This window comes from Indicator indicator, chromosome 7 (genome assembly GCF_027791375.1).
Source record: "Indicator indicator isolate 239-I01 chromosome 7, UM_Iind_1.1, whole genome shotgun sequence".
Lineage (NCBI taxonomy): Eukaryota > Metazoa > Chordata > Aves > Piciformes > Indicatoridae > Indicator > Indicator indicator.
Genome location: NC_072016.1, coordinates 40,528,483 through 40,543,404, shown reverse-complemented (window position 1 = coordinate 40,543,404; position 14,922 = coordinate 40,528,483). Strand labels below are relative to the sequence as shown.

The 14,922-nt window shown below is 54.8% G+C and overlaps 1 protein-coding gene across 1 annotated transcript; it reads right to left on the bottom strand.

The window, feature by feature from the left end:
- Positions 1-1,940: 1,940 nt before the first annotated feature.
- LOC128968095 (multiple inositol polyphosphate phosphatase 1-like) lies at positions 1,941-13,184 on the bottom strand. Its single transcript, XM_054382421.1, has 5 exons — positions 12,605-13,184; positions 11,973-12,161; positions 11,013-11,110; positions 8,036-8,169; positions 1,941-2,976 (listed from the first exon to the last, which is right to left on the bottom strand). Exons 1-5 carry the CDS (start codon positions 13,182-13,184, stop codon positions 2,577-2,579), a joined length of 1,401 nt encoding a protein of 466 aa, XP_054238396.1. The 3' UTR covers positions 1,941-2,576.
- Between the last annotated feature and the right edge of the window lie 1,738 nt (positions 13,185-14,922).

The window sequence follows — 14,922 nt, the reverse complement described above, 5'->3', positions numbered from 1 at the left end:
ACAGGAATGCATCCAGGTGGGGTTGGAAAGTCTCCAGAGAAGGAGACTCCACAACCCCCCTGGGCAGCCTGTTCCAGGGCTCTGTCACCCTCACTGGAAAGAAGTTTCTCCTCGTGTTGAGCTGAAATCTTCTCTGTTCAAGTTTAAACCAAGTTCCTTGTCTTATCACTGTGAACCACCCAACAGAGCCTGGCCCCCTCCACTTGACACCCACCCCTCAGCTATTGATAGACATTGATCAGATCCCCTCTCAGTCTTCTCTTCTCCAGACTAAACAGCCCCAGGGCTCTCAGTCTCTCAAGTACTAACAAAACAATTCTCTGCTCTTTCTTGTGTCCCTTTGTATCCAGGGGGGCAGAGGGAAGAGGGCAGGGAAGGGGAAGCTGTTAGCTCCCCTGGTTTTTGGCCAGGGGGGTTCTCGTGCTGTTTATCACTTGTAAATGTTGTCTATTTCATATATATCCACTGCATTTCATTGTAGATTGGAGTTGTGCTTGTCAATGCAGCTCCATCTGCTTTCCAGCTGAGCTGCTCTGGCAATTTAATGTTGGGGGGGGCAATTTTGACCCCACCACACCAATTTTGAAAGCCCAGCTCTTTTCCTTCCGGTGGGCTGGCTCAGAAGGCATCTGCTGCCCCTGCAGGGCACACTGAGAACATCCAGCTTGGGATCAAAGCTTGTGCCAGCACCACGGAGAATCAAATCTCCAAGCTGCCTGGAAATGGCAGTTCCCCAGATGACATGAAGTGAAGAAGCAACACAGGGAGTGACCAGAAAGCCTCCAGGATCACCTCCTGGGACTGAGCAGGGAGGAGAGCTGTTGCTGCTTGACTGCAGCATCTCTGGGCTCAGCAGAAAACCACTCAGGAGCTTGACCAAGAGCCTCCAGCTGTCATTCAGAGGCTTGGCAGCCCTCTGCCATGAGAGGGAAGGATGAGAGACCTGGGTTGGTTCAGCATTGAGAAGAAAAGGCTGAGGAGAGGCCTTCTCACCCTGGACCAGCACAGCAAGGGAGCGTGGAGACTCCCTCTGTACAAGGAGTGCTACTAGGAGCAGACAAGGGGTGCAGGGAACCAGTTCCTGCTGGGGCATTCCCCTTGGACTGCAGAAGGAAATGTTTGCCATGAGCAGAGCTGGACACTGGAATCAGCTCCAAGGGCAGCAGTGGAGTGCCCTGCACTGGGCAGCTTTAAGGCTCAGCTTGGCAGGGTGCTGGGCCAGCTCCTCTCAGCTGCGCTGGCACCTGGAAGGGTTGGACCAGAAGAGTCTGCAGGTCCCTCCCAACCTGGAATTCTGTGAAAAAAAAGAGAGTCAAAGGCTAATGAAGGCATTTTAGCTTCACCACCATGCCACAGGAAGACTGTAAACAACCAGAGACACCAAGCACAGCAGTCTGCCAAGTGTATTTGGAAGCAGCCTGGATTACAGCAGCACTTATCAAAAGGGAAAAAAGTTAATTAGCCAGGAAAATTAATTAGGCTTTAACCATTTCACATAGCAAACCACACTTCAGAGGTTTGGGTTAATGGTTGGACTTGATCTTGGAGGCTTTTTCCACTAGGGAGGTCTTGGACTTGATCTGAGAGGCCTTTTCCATTAGGGAGGTCTTTGCATTAACAAATTCCATGGCTTCCTTCCAACCCAACCCATTCCATGACTCTCTGAACAAGGTGGCACAAGCACAGAAGGCCAAAGTGACACCATGGTCACTGCCTTAAAGCCAGCAGAACTCAGGCCTCACACAGATTCTTTTCACACTCCCAAATCTGCCTGGATTTAGGGTTAGCCACAACCTCCTTTCAAGCAGGAAGCTGGAGAGGTCCCTTCCAGCTGTCCTCCTGGAGAGGACCAAGATGTCCATAGCTGTAGCACAGCCCAACATGGATGCCCTAGCCTAAGCCTTTCCCAGCTAGAATTGATGGTGCCAAGTGACAGGACACACCAGCCTGCTTCAGAGAAGCCCTGGTGCACCTCCTAGAGCACCTCAGAAGCAGAGTGGCTGCTTTCCACTTCCTCACTTCTTTTCTTGACTACTTTCCACAGCTTCCCCTGCAAGCTACCTTGCTACATGATGACTTTAAGTCCTGGCCCCTTCTGAGGCAGACACTGCCTGCAAGAACACTGCAGCTGCTCCTGCCCAACGAAGAGATGTTCCCATGGTGCTGTCCAGGCAGAAGTTGGGCAGCTGGGAAGGAAGATGTCATATCCCCTCCTTCCTGGAAGCTCAGGGAAAAGAGTAAAAGCAGCTCACAGGGTTGAATTATTTCATGCTTGATGCTGGAAAAGCAAAGCTAAACAAAAGAGGCAGCACAAAAGAGGCCCAAGCACCTCCAAGCTCTGAGAAAACAGAAGCTGGCTCAGCTCTTAAATCCATCCAAGAGGAATGGCCAAGGAAAGGACTTTGTTGTACCACAAAGATAGAGATAGGCTCCCTCCTGCACTGGGTGCTCACTGCAAACACCCAGCCAGACCCCTCTGAGCTAACAGACACAACCCAGCCCACCTCCAAGGTCAAGCAGCAGCAAATCACCCCAAGTGCTTGTTGCCAGGCTGTGTCCAACTGAACAGCTCATCCTCACAGCTCATCCACCGCAGTCATGTTCGTTTTGGGTAGCTCACACTCCTCTTGGAAGTGGCAGTTTTCCAACAGGTCCTTGTAATGCTCCTTGAGGGCAGAGTAAGTGGAGATGGTTTCATTGGAGTGGTGGAACACCATCAGCTTCTCATTCAGCAGCATCTGCACTTGGTACTCCTCCTCAGAGGTCTTCCCCTGCTCGCAGTGGTAGAGCACAAAGATCAGGTTGGCTGCGTAGGGCACGATGCGGCCGCTGCGGAACCTGCGCTGCAGCTGCCTGACGTAGTTGTTGGCCTGCAGAGGCTCAGAGTCTTTGAAGAACCCCATGAGAGCCAGCAGGGGCTGAAGGGTCTCTGCATGTCCAACTTGCACAATCAGAGGTGAAGAGATGGGCTTGGAACTGAAAAAGAGAAGCCAAGGGGAGGGGGTGAGCAAAAGCCCTTTGCTTTGACACCAAGACAGTGACCAACGGCACTGCTGCCAGCAGCCAGGGCCCCAAGCAGCACACCTGGAGCTTGGCTCACTCCAGTGAAAAAATTCCCACTGTAGGAACTGCAGTCTATGATGCTTCTTTTGAAGCATCCCAGCTTCCTCCAGGTTAGTCCTAACTTAAGGACATCAACTCTGACATCAACTGCAAGGAACTGCACGAAGCATGGTTAGGCTGCAGCTAGACCTGAACATTGGCACTGCAAACAAGAAACAGACTCAGGGCTGTGCATGGACACAGAAACCCAGCATGGTGGGGTTGGAAGGGACCTCTGAGCATCATCCAGTCCAACCTCCTGCTCCAGCAGGGCACCCACAGCAGCTTGCCCAGGAGCACAGTGGCCAAGGGGGGTTGGAAGCTCTCCACACAAGGAGATTCCACAACCTCTCTGGGCAGCCTGCTTCATGCCTCCAACACCCTGGAGACAGAGCAGATCAATTATTGCTGCTTAAGAGGATTGGAAGGAGCTTTTGAGACTAACCAGGCTTGAAAACAATAATCTGTGAAGTATAATGCCAGAACCCCAGCATGGCGGGGTTGGGAGGGACCTCTGGGCATCATCCAGTCCAACCATTACCCCAACATTGCCAAGGCCACCACTGAACCACATCTACATGGGTGCCCTGAAGGGTCAAACCCAAAACATGCCCTAACCCTGACAATGAGTTAAGCACCTGTCAATGTGCATTCCTGGACACTTCCTGGGCTCCAGATAAACATGTACCAGGAGTAATTAACTTTGGGACACAGCTGTGAACTGTGTGTGCCCCTGGCCAGGTTTGGATATGCCCCATCCCATAGGTGCAGTTATCAGGGTTCTGTGTTACCAAAGGGCATTAACTGTCTTGGGACAGTACTTAAACCAGCCAAGAAGGCAGGCAGCTTGCCTTGTGCTCACCCAGACAGCAATGAGAGCCAAATGCTGCCTGAGTAGCATCTGAAGAACCAGTCCTAACAGGCAACAACTACCCCCAGGCCTTGCACCTTGCATTCACCTTGTGGTGAGTGATGCTTCTGTCCACAATTATGTCCCAAATATTGCCAGGACATCTCCCTACATGTTTTGCTCAAACCCCTTCTTCCCCCTCCCTTCTGGAGCCAGGGGGAGATTTTGGCACCCAATTAACAAAGAGACAAGGTGCTAGCAAGTCCAGGTAACCAACCTGCCTGGGCATGGCTGCCACCTCTGTGGGAAACAAAGTTCACACCACTTACTCGTGCTTGCCTTGTTTACTCTGTATGCTCCTACTACATTGGGTAAAACACCACAGCACTGGTTGATGATGCTGTTTGCAGAGTTTGCCCACGGGATCAGTATTCACTGTGACAAATGCCGGGCAGGGGTTGTTTTGGTAACCAAGCACCCATGCTCGTCTGTACCCCACGCACCACGCTGCCAAAAGATCTGCCATGCCTGGGATCGAACCGGGGACCCCAGCACCGCGCTTCGGACCCCAGCCGCTCCAGAGCTCATCTGCTGCTGCTTCCTGCGTTGCCCACATGCTGGGGGCCTACTGTCCAAGCTGCTTCCACGCTTTCTAAAGAACTGAATCCACGTGCATCCAGGCTGCGGACAGAGTGGCTGGAGAGCAGCCAGACAGAGAGGGACCTGGGGGTGCTGGGTGATAGCAGGCTGAACATGAGCCAGCAGTGTGCCCAGGAGAGCCAATGGCATCCTGGCCTGTATCAGGAGTAGTGTAGCCAGCAGGACAAGGGAGGTTATTCTCCCCCTGTACTCAGCACTGGTCAGGCCACACCTTGAGTGCTGTGTCCAGTTCTGGGCTCCTCAATTCAAGAGAGATGTTGAGGTACTGGAACGTGTCTAGAGAAGGGCAAGGAAGCTGGGGAGGGGTCTGGAGCACAAACCCTATGAGGAGAGGCTGAGGGAGCTGGAGGTGTTTAGCCTGGAGAAGAGGAGGCTCAGGGGAGACCTCATTGCTGTCTACAACTACCTGAAGGGAGGTTGTAAGCAGGTGGAGATTGGGCTCTGCTCCCAGGCAACCAGCAGCAGAACAAGGGGACACAGTCTCAAGTTGTGCCAGGGGAGGTATAGGCTGGGTGTTAGGAGGAAGTTCTTCCCAGAGAGGGTGATTGAACATTGGAATGTGCTGCCCAGGGAGGTGGTGGAGTCACCATCACTGGAGACGTTCAAGAGGAGACTGGATGAGGCACTTATTGCCATGGCCTAGTTGCTTGCTTAGGACTGGGTTGATTGGTTGGACTGGATGATCTTGGAGGTCTCTTCCAACCTGGTTGATTCTATGAACACAAGGCCCTCTGGGCATGGGTTTGTCTATTTTCCTATTTATCCTTCTCCCTTCCCTTTGTAAACCCTCCCTGTTATTGCTATATACATACATTTTGTTACAAAATCACCTCTTTTACTTCCAAAGCGATTCCAGACCGTTTCCTTTACAAATTTTACCTCTCCTTTCCCCTACCTGATTTTTTTGTTTTACCTTACCAGGAAAGGGAAAGGGAGAGGAATCTTTAACTCCAGTTAAAGCTCAAACCAGCACAGGTGTTCTTGGCACCCACTGGCCTGAGCACACTGCCAGCACCATTGGCAGCAGCCAGCTGAGCTGCTGCTAGCCGTTGCCTGGCTGCAGGCAATGCCGCACTGGGTGCCAGCCCCACAGACCGCATCCTTCATCCCGTGGACAGAGCCACCTGGGACAATCCCCAGCTGGCTGCAGCCTCCTCTCAGGAGCTGTAGAGAGCAATGAGGTCTCCCTCAGCCTCCTCTTCTCCACCCCAACCCCCCCCAGCTCCCTCAGCTGCTCCTCCCTCCCCAGCCCTCTTCTCCAGACCCTTCCCCAGCTCTCTTGCCCTTCTCTGCACCTGCTCCAGCCCTCAGTGTCCTTCTGGCACTCAGGGCCCAGAGCTGAAGCCAGCACTCAAGCTGTGGCCTCCCCAGTGCCCAGCACAGGGCACAAGCCCTGCCCTGCTCCTGCTGCCCACACCATTGCTGCTCCAGGCCAGGCTGCTGCTGCCCTTCTTGCCCACCTGGGCACTGCTGCCTCCTCTCCAGCTGCTGCCACCCAGCACCCCCAGGCCCTTTCCTGCTGGGCACTTTCCAGCCCCTCTGCCCCCAGCCTGGAGCCTTCCTGGGGTTGTTGTGACCCAACTGCAGGACCCAGCTGTTGGCCTTGTTGAACCTCATCCCATTGGCCTCAGCCATGGATGCAGCCTGGCCAGGTCCCTCTGCAGAGCTTTCCTACCTTCCAGCAGCTCAACACTTTCTCCCAGCTTACTGTTAGGAGGACTCCAGTGGATGGAGTGCCACTACTATTTGTTTTTCCACTGACACTGTTGGCAAATGATGGCCTTAGATGAAGACAAACCACTTCATCAGACAGACCACCACCCTTTGAAGACACCTGCTTATTGTATCTTCAAGTCTACTAACAGTTCCTTGGAAGGCTTAGTATCTTTCTATAGCTGCAGTGTTTTTTTCCCCCCCAAACTGCAGCTCTGCTGTAAAAGCACAAGGATGGGAAACTAAATCTCCTAGATAAAGGTCTCAGGCTGGTTGGTGGAATTATTGACTTTCGAGTCAAGCAGCAATTCAAGCCATTGATGACCATTTCAGGTCAAAATTACCTTTTATCTGTCCTTACAGTGGCTTGACATCTGCCCTTCCCCTGTTAGAAGGAAGTAGGTTTGTCACAAGGCTACAGCTCCAGCCTCTTGGACCCTGCACCAGCCTGTTCTGGTCTAGAACCCCCACATTTAGATAGTTCTGCCATTAGCCATTTTTAGATCACATTTCAACAGCTTTAATCGGAGCAGAAAGACTCAAATCCTGCAGGAAGTCAGACTGCCATGCTTCAGTACATCAGGAATGGATCATCAGGGAATGGCTCATGCTGGAAGGGACCTCAAGTGCTAATCTGCTCCAACCTCACTGCCATGGGCAGGGACACCTCTCAACTAGTCTCTGCTGCTCAAGGCCTCATCCAAACTGCACTTAAACACCCCCAGGGAGGAGCCACCTACAACCTCCCTTGGCAGCCTATTCCAGAGTCTTCACCACCCTCACACTGGAGAACTTAAAATCCACTCTGACCCTCTCAGCTTCAAACCATTCCCCCTTGGCCTGGCTCTAGACACCCTCAGCAGAAGTCTCTCTGCAGCCTTCCTGCAGGATCCCTTCAGGTCCTGGCAAGCAGCCCTGAGGTCCCCCTGGAGCCTTCTCTTTTCCAGGCTGCACACCCCCAGCTCCCTCAGCCTGACCTCAGAGCTGCTCCAGCCCTGGGATCATCTTTGTGGCCTCCTCTGGCCTCACTCCACAGCTCTGTGTCCTTCTTCTGCTGGGGACAGCAGAGCTGGAGGCAGGATTGGAGGTGAGGTCTGAGCAGAGCAGAGCCAAGGGGCAGAATCCCCTCCTGCTGCCCACACTGCTCTGGCTGCAGCCAGCACACAGCTGCCTGAGGGCTGCAGGAGGGCACTGCTGGCTCCTGGGCAGCTGCTCAGCACCCAACACCCCCAAGGCTCTTTTTTCCTCAGGATTACTCCCAACCCACTCTGCACCCAGCCTTGATTTGTGCCCAAGATGATGGAGATGCCTTCAACCCACAGCCTTCCATTTTCACCAGAGATGAATTTTAACACGGAGATTTTGAACCCAAAGCTCACTGTTCTAACCCAAAGGCCTCTACAGGAAGAGAACCCCATTAGCAGGCAGAGCTGCTGGCTGTCCCTTGAAGCTCTGCATGGAGCTGTTCAATTAAAAGATGAAAATATTTTAGGTGGGCACAAGAGAATCAGTGGAATTTTATATACACACACACACACTCTCCCTCTTTACATTAACATAGCTCTATTAGAAGTTCTCTTCTCTCCATTAGAGCTCAAACTCTGCTCCTGGTGCTCTCTTTGCAAGTACTCGACTTCTAATCAACATGAAATCCATTTCATAAAAAAAAAAAAACCCTTGTAGCCAAGGCACAGAAACCTTTTTGTTTACCTTTTGCTCTCTTCCACTGCTTTGTCCAGGTGCTGGAAGATATCTTGGAACAGGTTGCAGCTGGAGCGACTGTTGATGTCGTAGCCATATCCTCTCTTCCAGTACTGCTTCAGGTCATTCAGGTACTCCAGCACCTGCAGGGAGACCTCACAAGCTTTTGTTACTGCACTCGGGAAGTAAACCTCCCCCCAGAGGGAGGTGCTGGAAGGTGTCCAAAGAAGGGCCAGGAGGAGGAGCAGAGGGCTGGAGCTGCTCTGCCCTGAGGGCAGACTGAGAGAGTTGGGGTTGTGCAGGCTGGAGAGGAGAAGGCTCCCAGGAGACCTCCTTAGAGCCACGGGGCACCTCTGCAGGTGGAAAACTCAGAGTGGAACACAGCTCCCCAGAAGCACTGCAAGACAGAGCCACAGCCCCTCAAGATCATGGGGTGTGCAGGCTGGAGAGGAGAAGGCTCCCAGGAGATATTCTTGTGGCCTTCCAGCATTTGAAGAGGGCTACGAGAAAGCTGGGGAGTAACTTCTGAGAGTGCCAGGGAGTGATAGGACTTGGGGGGATGGAACAAAAGTAGAAGTGGGGAGCTGGAGATTGGCTGTGAGGAAGAAGTTGTTGGGCAGGAGGGTGGTGAGAGCCTGGCAGAGGTTGCCCAGGGAGGTGGTGGAAGCCTCATCCCTGGAGGTGTTTGCAGCCAGGCTGGAGGTGGCTGTGAGCAACCTGCTGGAGTGTGAGGTGTCCCTGCCCATGGCAGGGGGTTGGGACTGGCTGAGCCTTGAGCTCCCTTCCAGCCCTGACAGTTCTCTGATTCTGTGATTTCTCTCTTGAACAGCACAGGGCTCAGCAGCAGTCCAGAGCCCTGGACTCTGTGAGCCTCTTTGAAAGGACTGCATTTACTCTCAACTCCACTGCCTACCCTTTGGCCAGCCACCAGTCTATGTAGTGGTCACCTCCACCACCACCACCATTCCTCAGGGGGAAACTTAAAGAACATCAACAGGTACATCAGGCAATCTGTGGAAGAGGAGCCAACCTCTGTCTAATTGATCTGGGCTCTATTAGTCTTATTAACAGGCATTAGAGGTTTAGAGATCTGACAATCCCCAAAAGCCCCTTAAGAGGACCTAGGACACCTCATTTGATGTCCTCTGGAACTAAGGCATTCAACTGTATGATTATGATCATTCTTGTGAGACCTCATCTGGAGTACTGAGCCCAGCTCTGGAGCCCCCAACATAAGGAGGACCTGGAACTGTTATGAGCATCATGAAGACAATCAGAGGGCTGGAGAACCTCTCCTGCGGGGACAGGCTGGGAGAGTTGGAGCTGTTCAGCCTGGAGAAGGCTCCAGAAAGACCTTAGAGCAGCCTTCCAGTACCTGAAGGGGACTACAGGAGAGCTGGGGAGAGACTTTTGACAGTGGCTGGGAGTGCCAGGAAGAGGGGTGACAGCTTCAAACTGGTAGAAGCTGGATTTAGATTGGACATTAGGGAGAAATTATGCCCCATGAGGAACAGGCTGCCCAGAGAAGCTTTGGAGGCTTCAATTTTGGCAGTGTTCAAGGCCAGGCTGGATGAGGCCTTGAGGAACCTGTGCTGGTGGGAGGCATCCCTGCCCATGGCAGGGGCTTGGAACTGGATGAGCTTTAAGGTCCTTTCCAACCCAACCCATTCTAGGATTCCAAGATTACCATACACCAAAACAAAGACATCCAGAGCATTCCAAAGCAATAAAATGTTTATACCACCTGCTTTAGCAGGGGGCCTGGACTGGATGATACTCAGAAGTCCCTTCCAAACCCCTCCATGCTGGGATTCTGGAATATGAATTAAGCACAGCAGGAAAAGAATTTCCAATCAGGATAAACCACAACTGTACCAGCACTCAGGTCTGGATAAAGAAAGTTATTTCAGCCTTGCTGCTTGATTTAAGCCACAGCTCTTTGGAGACCAAGTCAGTGCTCCATTTGGTTGAAAAATACAGGGCAAATAACTGACTGTGCAAAGAGCATCTTTGGGGCTGGAAGGGACCTCCAAAGCTCATCCACTCCAACCCCTGCCAGAGCAGGGCACCCAGGGCAGGGCACACAGAGCACAGCCAGGTGGGGTTGGAATATCTCCACAGAGGGAGACTCCACAACCCCCCTGGGCAGCCTGCTCCAGGGCTCTGGCACCCTCACAGGGAAAAACTTTTCCCTCCTCTTCCCATGGAACTTCCTATGGCTCAGCTTCCACCACTGCCCCTTATGCTGCAATTGGGCATCCCCCAGCAGAGCCTGGCTCCAGCCTCTGGGCACTCCCCCTGCACATCTTGATCCCCAGCAAGGAGGTCACCTCTCAGGCTCCTCCTCTCCAAGCTCCAGAGCCCTCAGCTCCCTCAGGCTCTCCTCCTGAGGAAGATCTTCCACTGCCTGCAGCAGCTCTGGGGCTCTGGGATGGACTCTCTCAAGCACTTCCCTGAGGTCCTTCCTGACCTGAAGGGCCCAGAACTGGACACAAGATTCCAGCTGTGGCCTCAGCAGGCAGAGCAGAGGGGCAGCAGAACCTCTCTGCCCTCCTCCCCACAGCCCTTCTGATGCAGCCCAGGCTGCCCTTGGCCTTCTTGGCCACCAGAGCACATTGCTGGCTCCTGGGCAACCTCCCATCCCCCAGCACCCCCAGGGCCCTTTCCCCTTCACTGCTCTCCAACATGTCAGTCCCCAACTTATACTGATACCTGGGGTTGTTATTTCCCAGGTACAAGACTCTGCCCTTGCCCTTGTTGAATTTCATTCAACTTCTCCCTGCCCAGCTCTGCAGCCTGTCCAGGTCTGCCTGAATGGCAGCACAACCCGCCTGTGTCAGCCACTGTACCCAGCTTGGTGCCATCAGCAAACCTGCTGGCAGTGCCCTCTGTGCCCTCAGGCAGGTCATCCCAGTACTGACACCTGAGAGACTCAACTAAGGAATCTCTGGAGGCTTCTCAAGTATCTCTCCCATTGAGCACATACCTTGGCATCTTCTTCACTGAAGAGAGAACACCAGGGAGAGGTCACATTCTTTATAGTCAACTCAGAGGAGCAGGTAAGAAAAGCCACTTGGACAAGGTCTGCAATAAATCCACAACAGACAAAAGGTAAAAAAAAAACATCATCTTGCTCACCACTTGCCTCTAAAAATGACACACAATCACCACACAGCAGTGCAAACAACATTACCCAAGAAATAAATTGCCAGTCCAAAGGCTGAGCCCCAAAACCAAGCAGTCTGCAACAGAATTACTGCAGAGAATCCTAATTTGGGGCAGCAAGCTCCTCGCAGGGCACTGCTACTGCTACCAGGGGACCTCCCACTATCTGAAGGGGGCTACAAGAAAGCTGAGGAGGGACTTTTGAGGGTGCCAGGGAGTGATAGGACTGGGGAGGATGGAGCAAAATGAGAAATGGGGAAATTCAGATTGGATGTGAGGAAGAAGTTCTTGCCCAGGAGGGTGGTGAGAGCCTGGCAGAGGTTGCCCAGGAAGGTGGTGGAAATCTCATCCCTGGAGGTGTTTGCAGCCAGGCTGGAGGTGGCTGTGAGCAACCTGCTGGAGTGTGAGGTGTCCCTGCCCATGGCAGGGGGTTGGGACTGGCTGAGCCTTGAGCTCCCTTCCAGCCCTGACAGTTTTAGGATTCCAGACAAACAAAAGCATTTCACAGCAAATGCTGCACAGCTGCCTACATGCTGCAGGTGTCAAGCACTCCTCAGCACCACAAGAAGCCAGCACAGGGAAGGGTTGTGCCTGGGTGCCCAACCCGGAGCAGCCTTTGACTCCCTCCCACTCCTCACCCACCAATGTTCATCCACAGCCTGATGCACTTCATCAGAGGCTGCGTCAGCAACTTCCAGCAGGTTTCCAATTGCCTCCTCCGCACAGCTGCACCTCCCGGCAGCTGCTCCCAGCCAGCCACCCGCAACAGGCATCTCCTTACCTGCGTTCAGCTCCTCCGCCGGCAAGCACAAGGCGCTGGCCACGTTCGCCAGGACCCTCCTCATCTCCGGCCCCTCTTTGAAGGCATCCACCTGGCACACGGCCGCGTCGTTCTCTTCCACCCAGGCTACGAACTTGTCGCAGTGATCGAAGAAGCGCATCAGCCGGTCGTTAACTTCCACCTCCACCTCTGCAAGCAAACGCGGCGCTCAAGGGCGCAGCCAGAGCAAGCGCCGCCGGCCCCAGGGGTGCAGGGACTCGGCCAGCCAGACACCCTCCTGGGGACGGTGCCGCCACCACAGCGGCGTCCCCATGACGGGGGGAGGTGGGGTGCAGGGTCCCACTCAGCCTGAGGATGGGGAACGTGGCGCCGGCCTTACATCCTTCCTCTGCCCCGGGGCAGTGGGGACGGCGCGGGGGCCGCCGCGGACCCCCTCAGGAAGGGCGCGGCGGCTCCCTAAGCAGGGAGTTTGTATGGCTCCTTCAGGGACGGCCGGGGGACCCGAGGGAGTATGTGGGGCTCCCGCAAAGCGGGCCGGGGGACGCCTCTGCCCCTCAACACCACCGAAAGTCCCTAAAGCAGAGCCGGGGCTCCCTCAGTGTGTGCGTTTATGGGGGGACCTCGGCGCTCACCGTCGCTGCCCAGCCCCTCGCGGAAGGCGGCACTGCTCTGCAGGCAGCGGTGCTTGGAGCTGCTGGCCAGCTCCAGCCGGCGGCGGGCGGCGAAGAGGGCAGGGAAGCGGGCGGCCAAGCGCCGGGCCAGGAACTCCATGTCGCGCCGGCCCTGCGGCGCCAGCCGCCCGTCGAGGCTCTCCTCATACCACATCTGCCAGGCGGCCAGATCGGCGGCAACGGGGCAGGAGGCTTCTGCGGAGGAAGAATAGGAGGTGGAGGAGGAGGCGGCGGCGGGCTGGCGGCGGAGCAGGCGGGAGTGCAGCTCGGCCAGCCGGCGGATCTGGCCGGCCGTCGGGTAGCGAGTGCCGTGCCGGAGCACGGCGCGGAGCTGCAGCGGCGTGCAGGCGGCGGGCGGCAGCGATGAGTTAGCATCGGGACCCAGCGACAGAGGGTCCCGCAGCAGGTGCGGGTTCACCTCCTCGTAGCGGGACTTGGTGCCGAAGTAGCCGCTCAGCCCCGCTCCGGCCACCGCAAGCACCAGCGGCGGGAGGAGGAGGACGCAGCGGCGCAGCGCAGCTCCTGCCCGGCTCGGCGCCATGGCGGCAACTGCGCGGCTGCTGCAGCAAGAGGCGGAACCGAGCGGCCTCCTGTCGCCTGCCCCTCGCTTCAGGGACTTTAACGACCATCCTAGTTCCAACCCCCTGCCATGGGCTGGGACACCTCCCACCAGCCCAGGCCTTGAACACGTCCAGGGAGGGGGCAGCCACAGCCTCCCTAGGCAACCTGTTCCAGGCTGACGGAGCTGGGCTGATCAGCCTGGAGAGGGCTCTGGGGAGACGTAATAGAGACCTTCCAGTTCCTGAACGGGGCCACAGGAAGGATGGAGAGAGACTGTTTGCAAAGGCCTGAAGAGACAGGACCAGGCTTCAAAGTAGAGCAGAGCAGATGGAGATTGGATGTGAGGAACAAGTTCTGCAGCAGGAGGCTGCTGGAACACTGCAAGAGGTTGCCCAGGGAGGTGGTTGAGGCTTCATCCCTGGAGATCTTCAAGGGGAGGCTGGAGAGGGCTGTGAGCAACCTGATCTAGTGGAGGTCTGAGTGCAGAGTGGATGAGCTTTGGAGGTCCCTTCCAACCCAGAGCATTCTATGATTCTATGATTTCAGTTGCTAGCACTTGAAGCAGCTAAACAAAGGCTTAGTAATTGCATAGAGATGTGCTGGGAAGGGCTCAGCTTAAACCTGGAGAAGACCACCTTGTGTGGAAGGTGAGGCTAAAAGGAATTAGTGCTGTTAATTGCTGTTATAAAAAGAAGACTGTCTGCTAGAAAGCAGTGGTCATTCAAGGAGAGAGCCCAAAGTGTTTTGATTATTTGTCTGGTGCAGCTCTTTTAGATGTGAAAAGTTCATCAGAGGGAATCCCTTGGAGCTTTGCAGTTATGCACAAAGCTGGCCTGGATTTGTCAGGAAGCATTTCCAGGCCAGTGCAGCGAAGTAATTTGGATTTTAGTCTGAAAAGAGGTCCAGAGGGGAACAAATGCAAATGCTCCATCATCATTTGATGTTATCTTCCTTAGTTTATGCCAGGCATAGCTAACAGAAAGTCCTTTCCATAATAAAATCAGCCTGAAGCTCCCCACAGGGTAGCTGTCAGAGAGCTGTCTCCTGTTTTGAAAGCCATTGGGGACGTGAGGTTCAACAAGGGCAAGTGGGAAGTCCTGCACCTGGACAGGAATAACCCCCAGCAGCAGTACTCCCAAGGGAATGACCTGCTGCAAAGCAGCTGTGCAGGGAGGGTAACCTGGATGGCATCCAGAGGGACCTGGCCAGGCTGCAGAGGTGGCTGAGGAGAACCACAGGTGGTTCAATAAGGCCAAGGGCAAGGTCCTGCACCTGGATCAGGGCAAGCCTCAGTATCAATCCAGGCTGGGGGTGATGAGATTGAGAGCAGCCCTGCAGGGAAGCACTTGGGGGTGCTGGGGGTGGGGGAGAAGCTGGGCAGGAGCCAGCAATGGGCACTGGCAGCACAGAAGGCCAAGGGCAGCCTGGGCTGCATCCAAAGCAGTGTGGGCAGAGCTGGAGAGAGAGGATCCTGCCCCTCTGCTCTGCTCTGGGGAGACCTCACCTGCAGGACTGGGGCCTGATATGGAGCCCTCAGCACAGGAAGGACCTGGAGCTGATGGAGAGGGTTGAGAGAGCTGATCAGAGGGCTGGAGAACCTCTGCTATGAAGGGAGTTGAGGGAGCTGGGTGGAGAAGAGAAGGCTCCAGGGAGACCTGAGAGCAGCCTTCCTGTACCTGAAGGGGCTACAAGAAGGCTGCAGAGGGACTGTTGGCAAA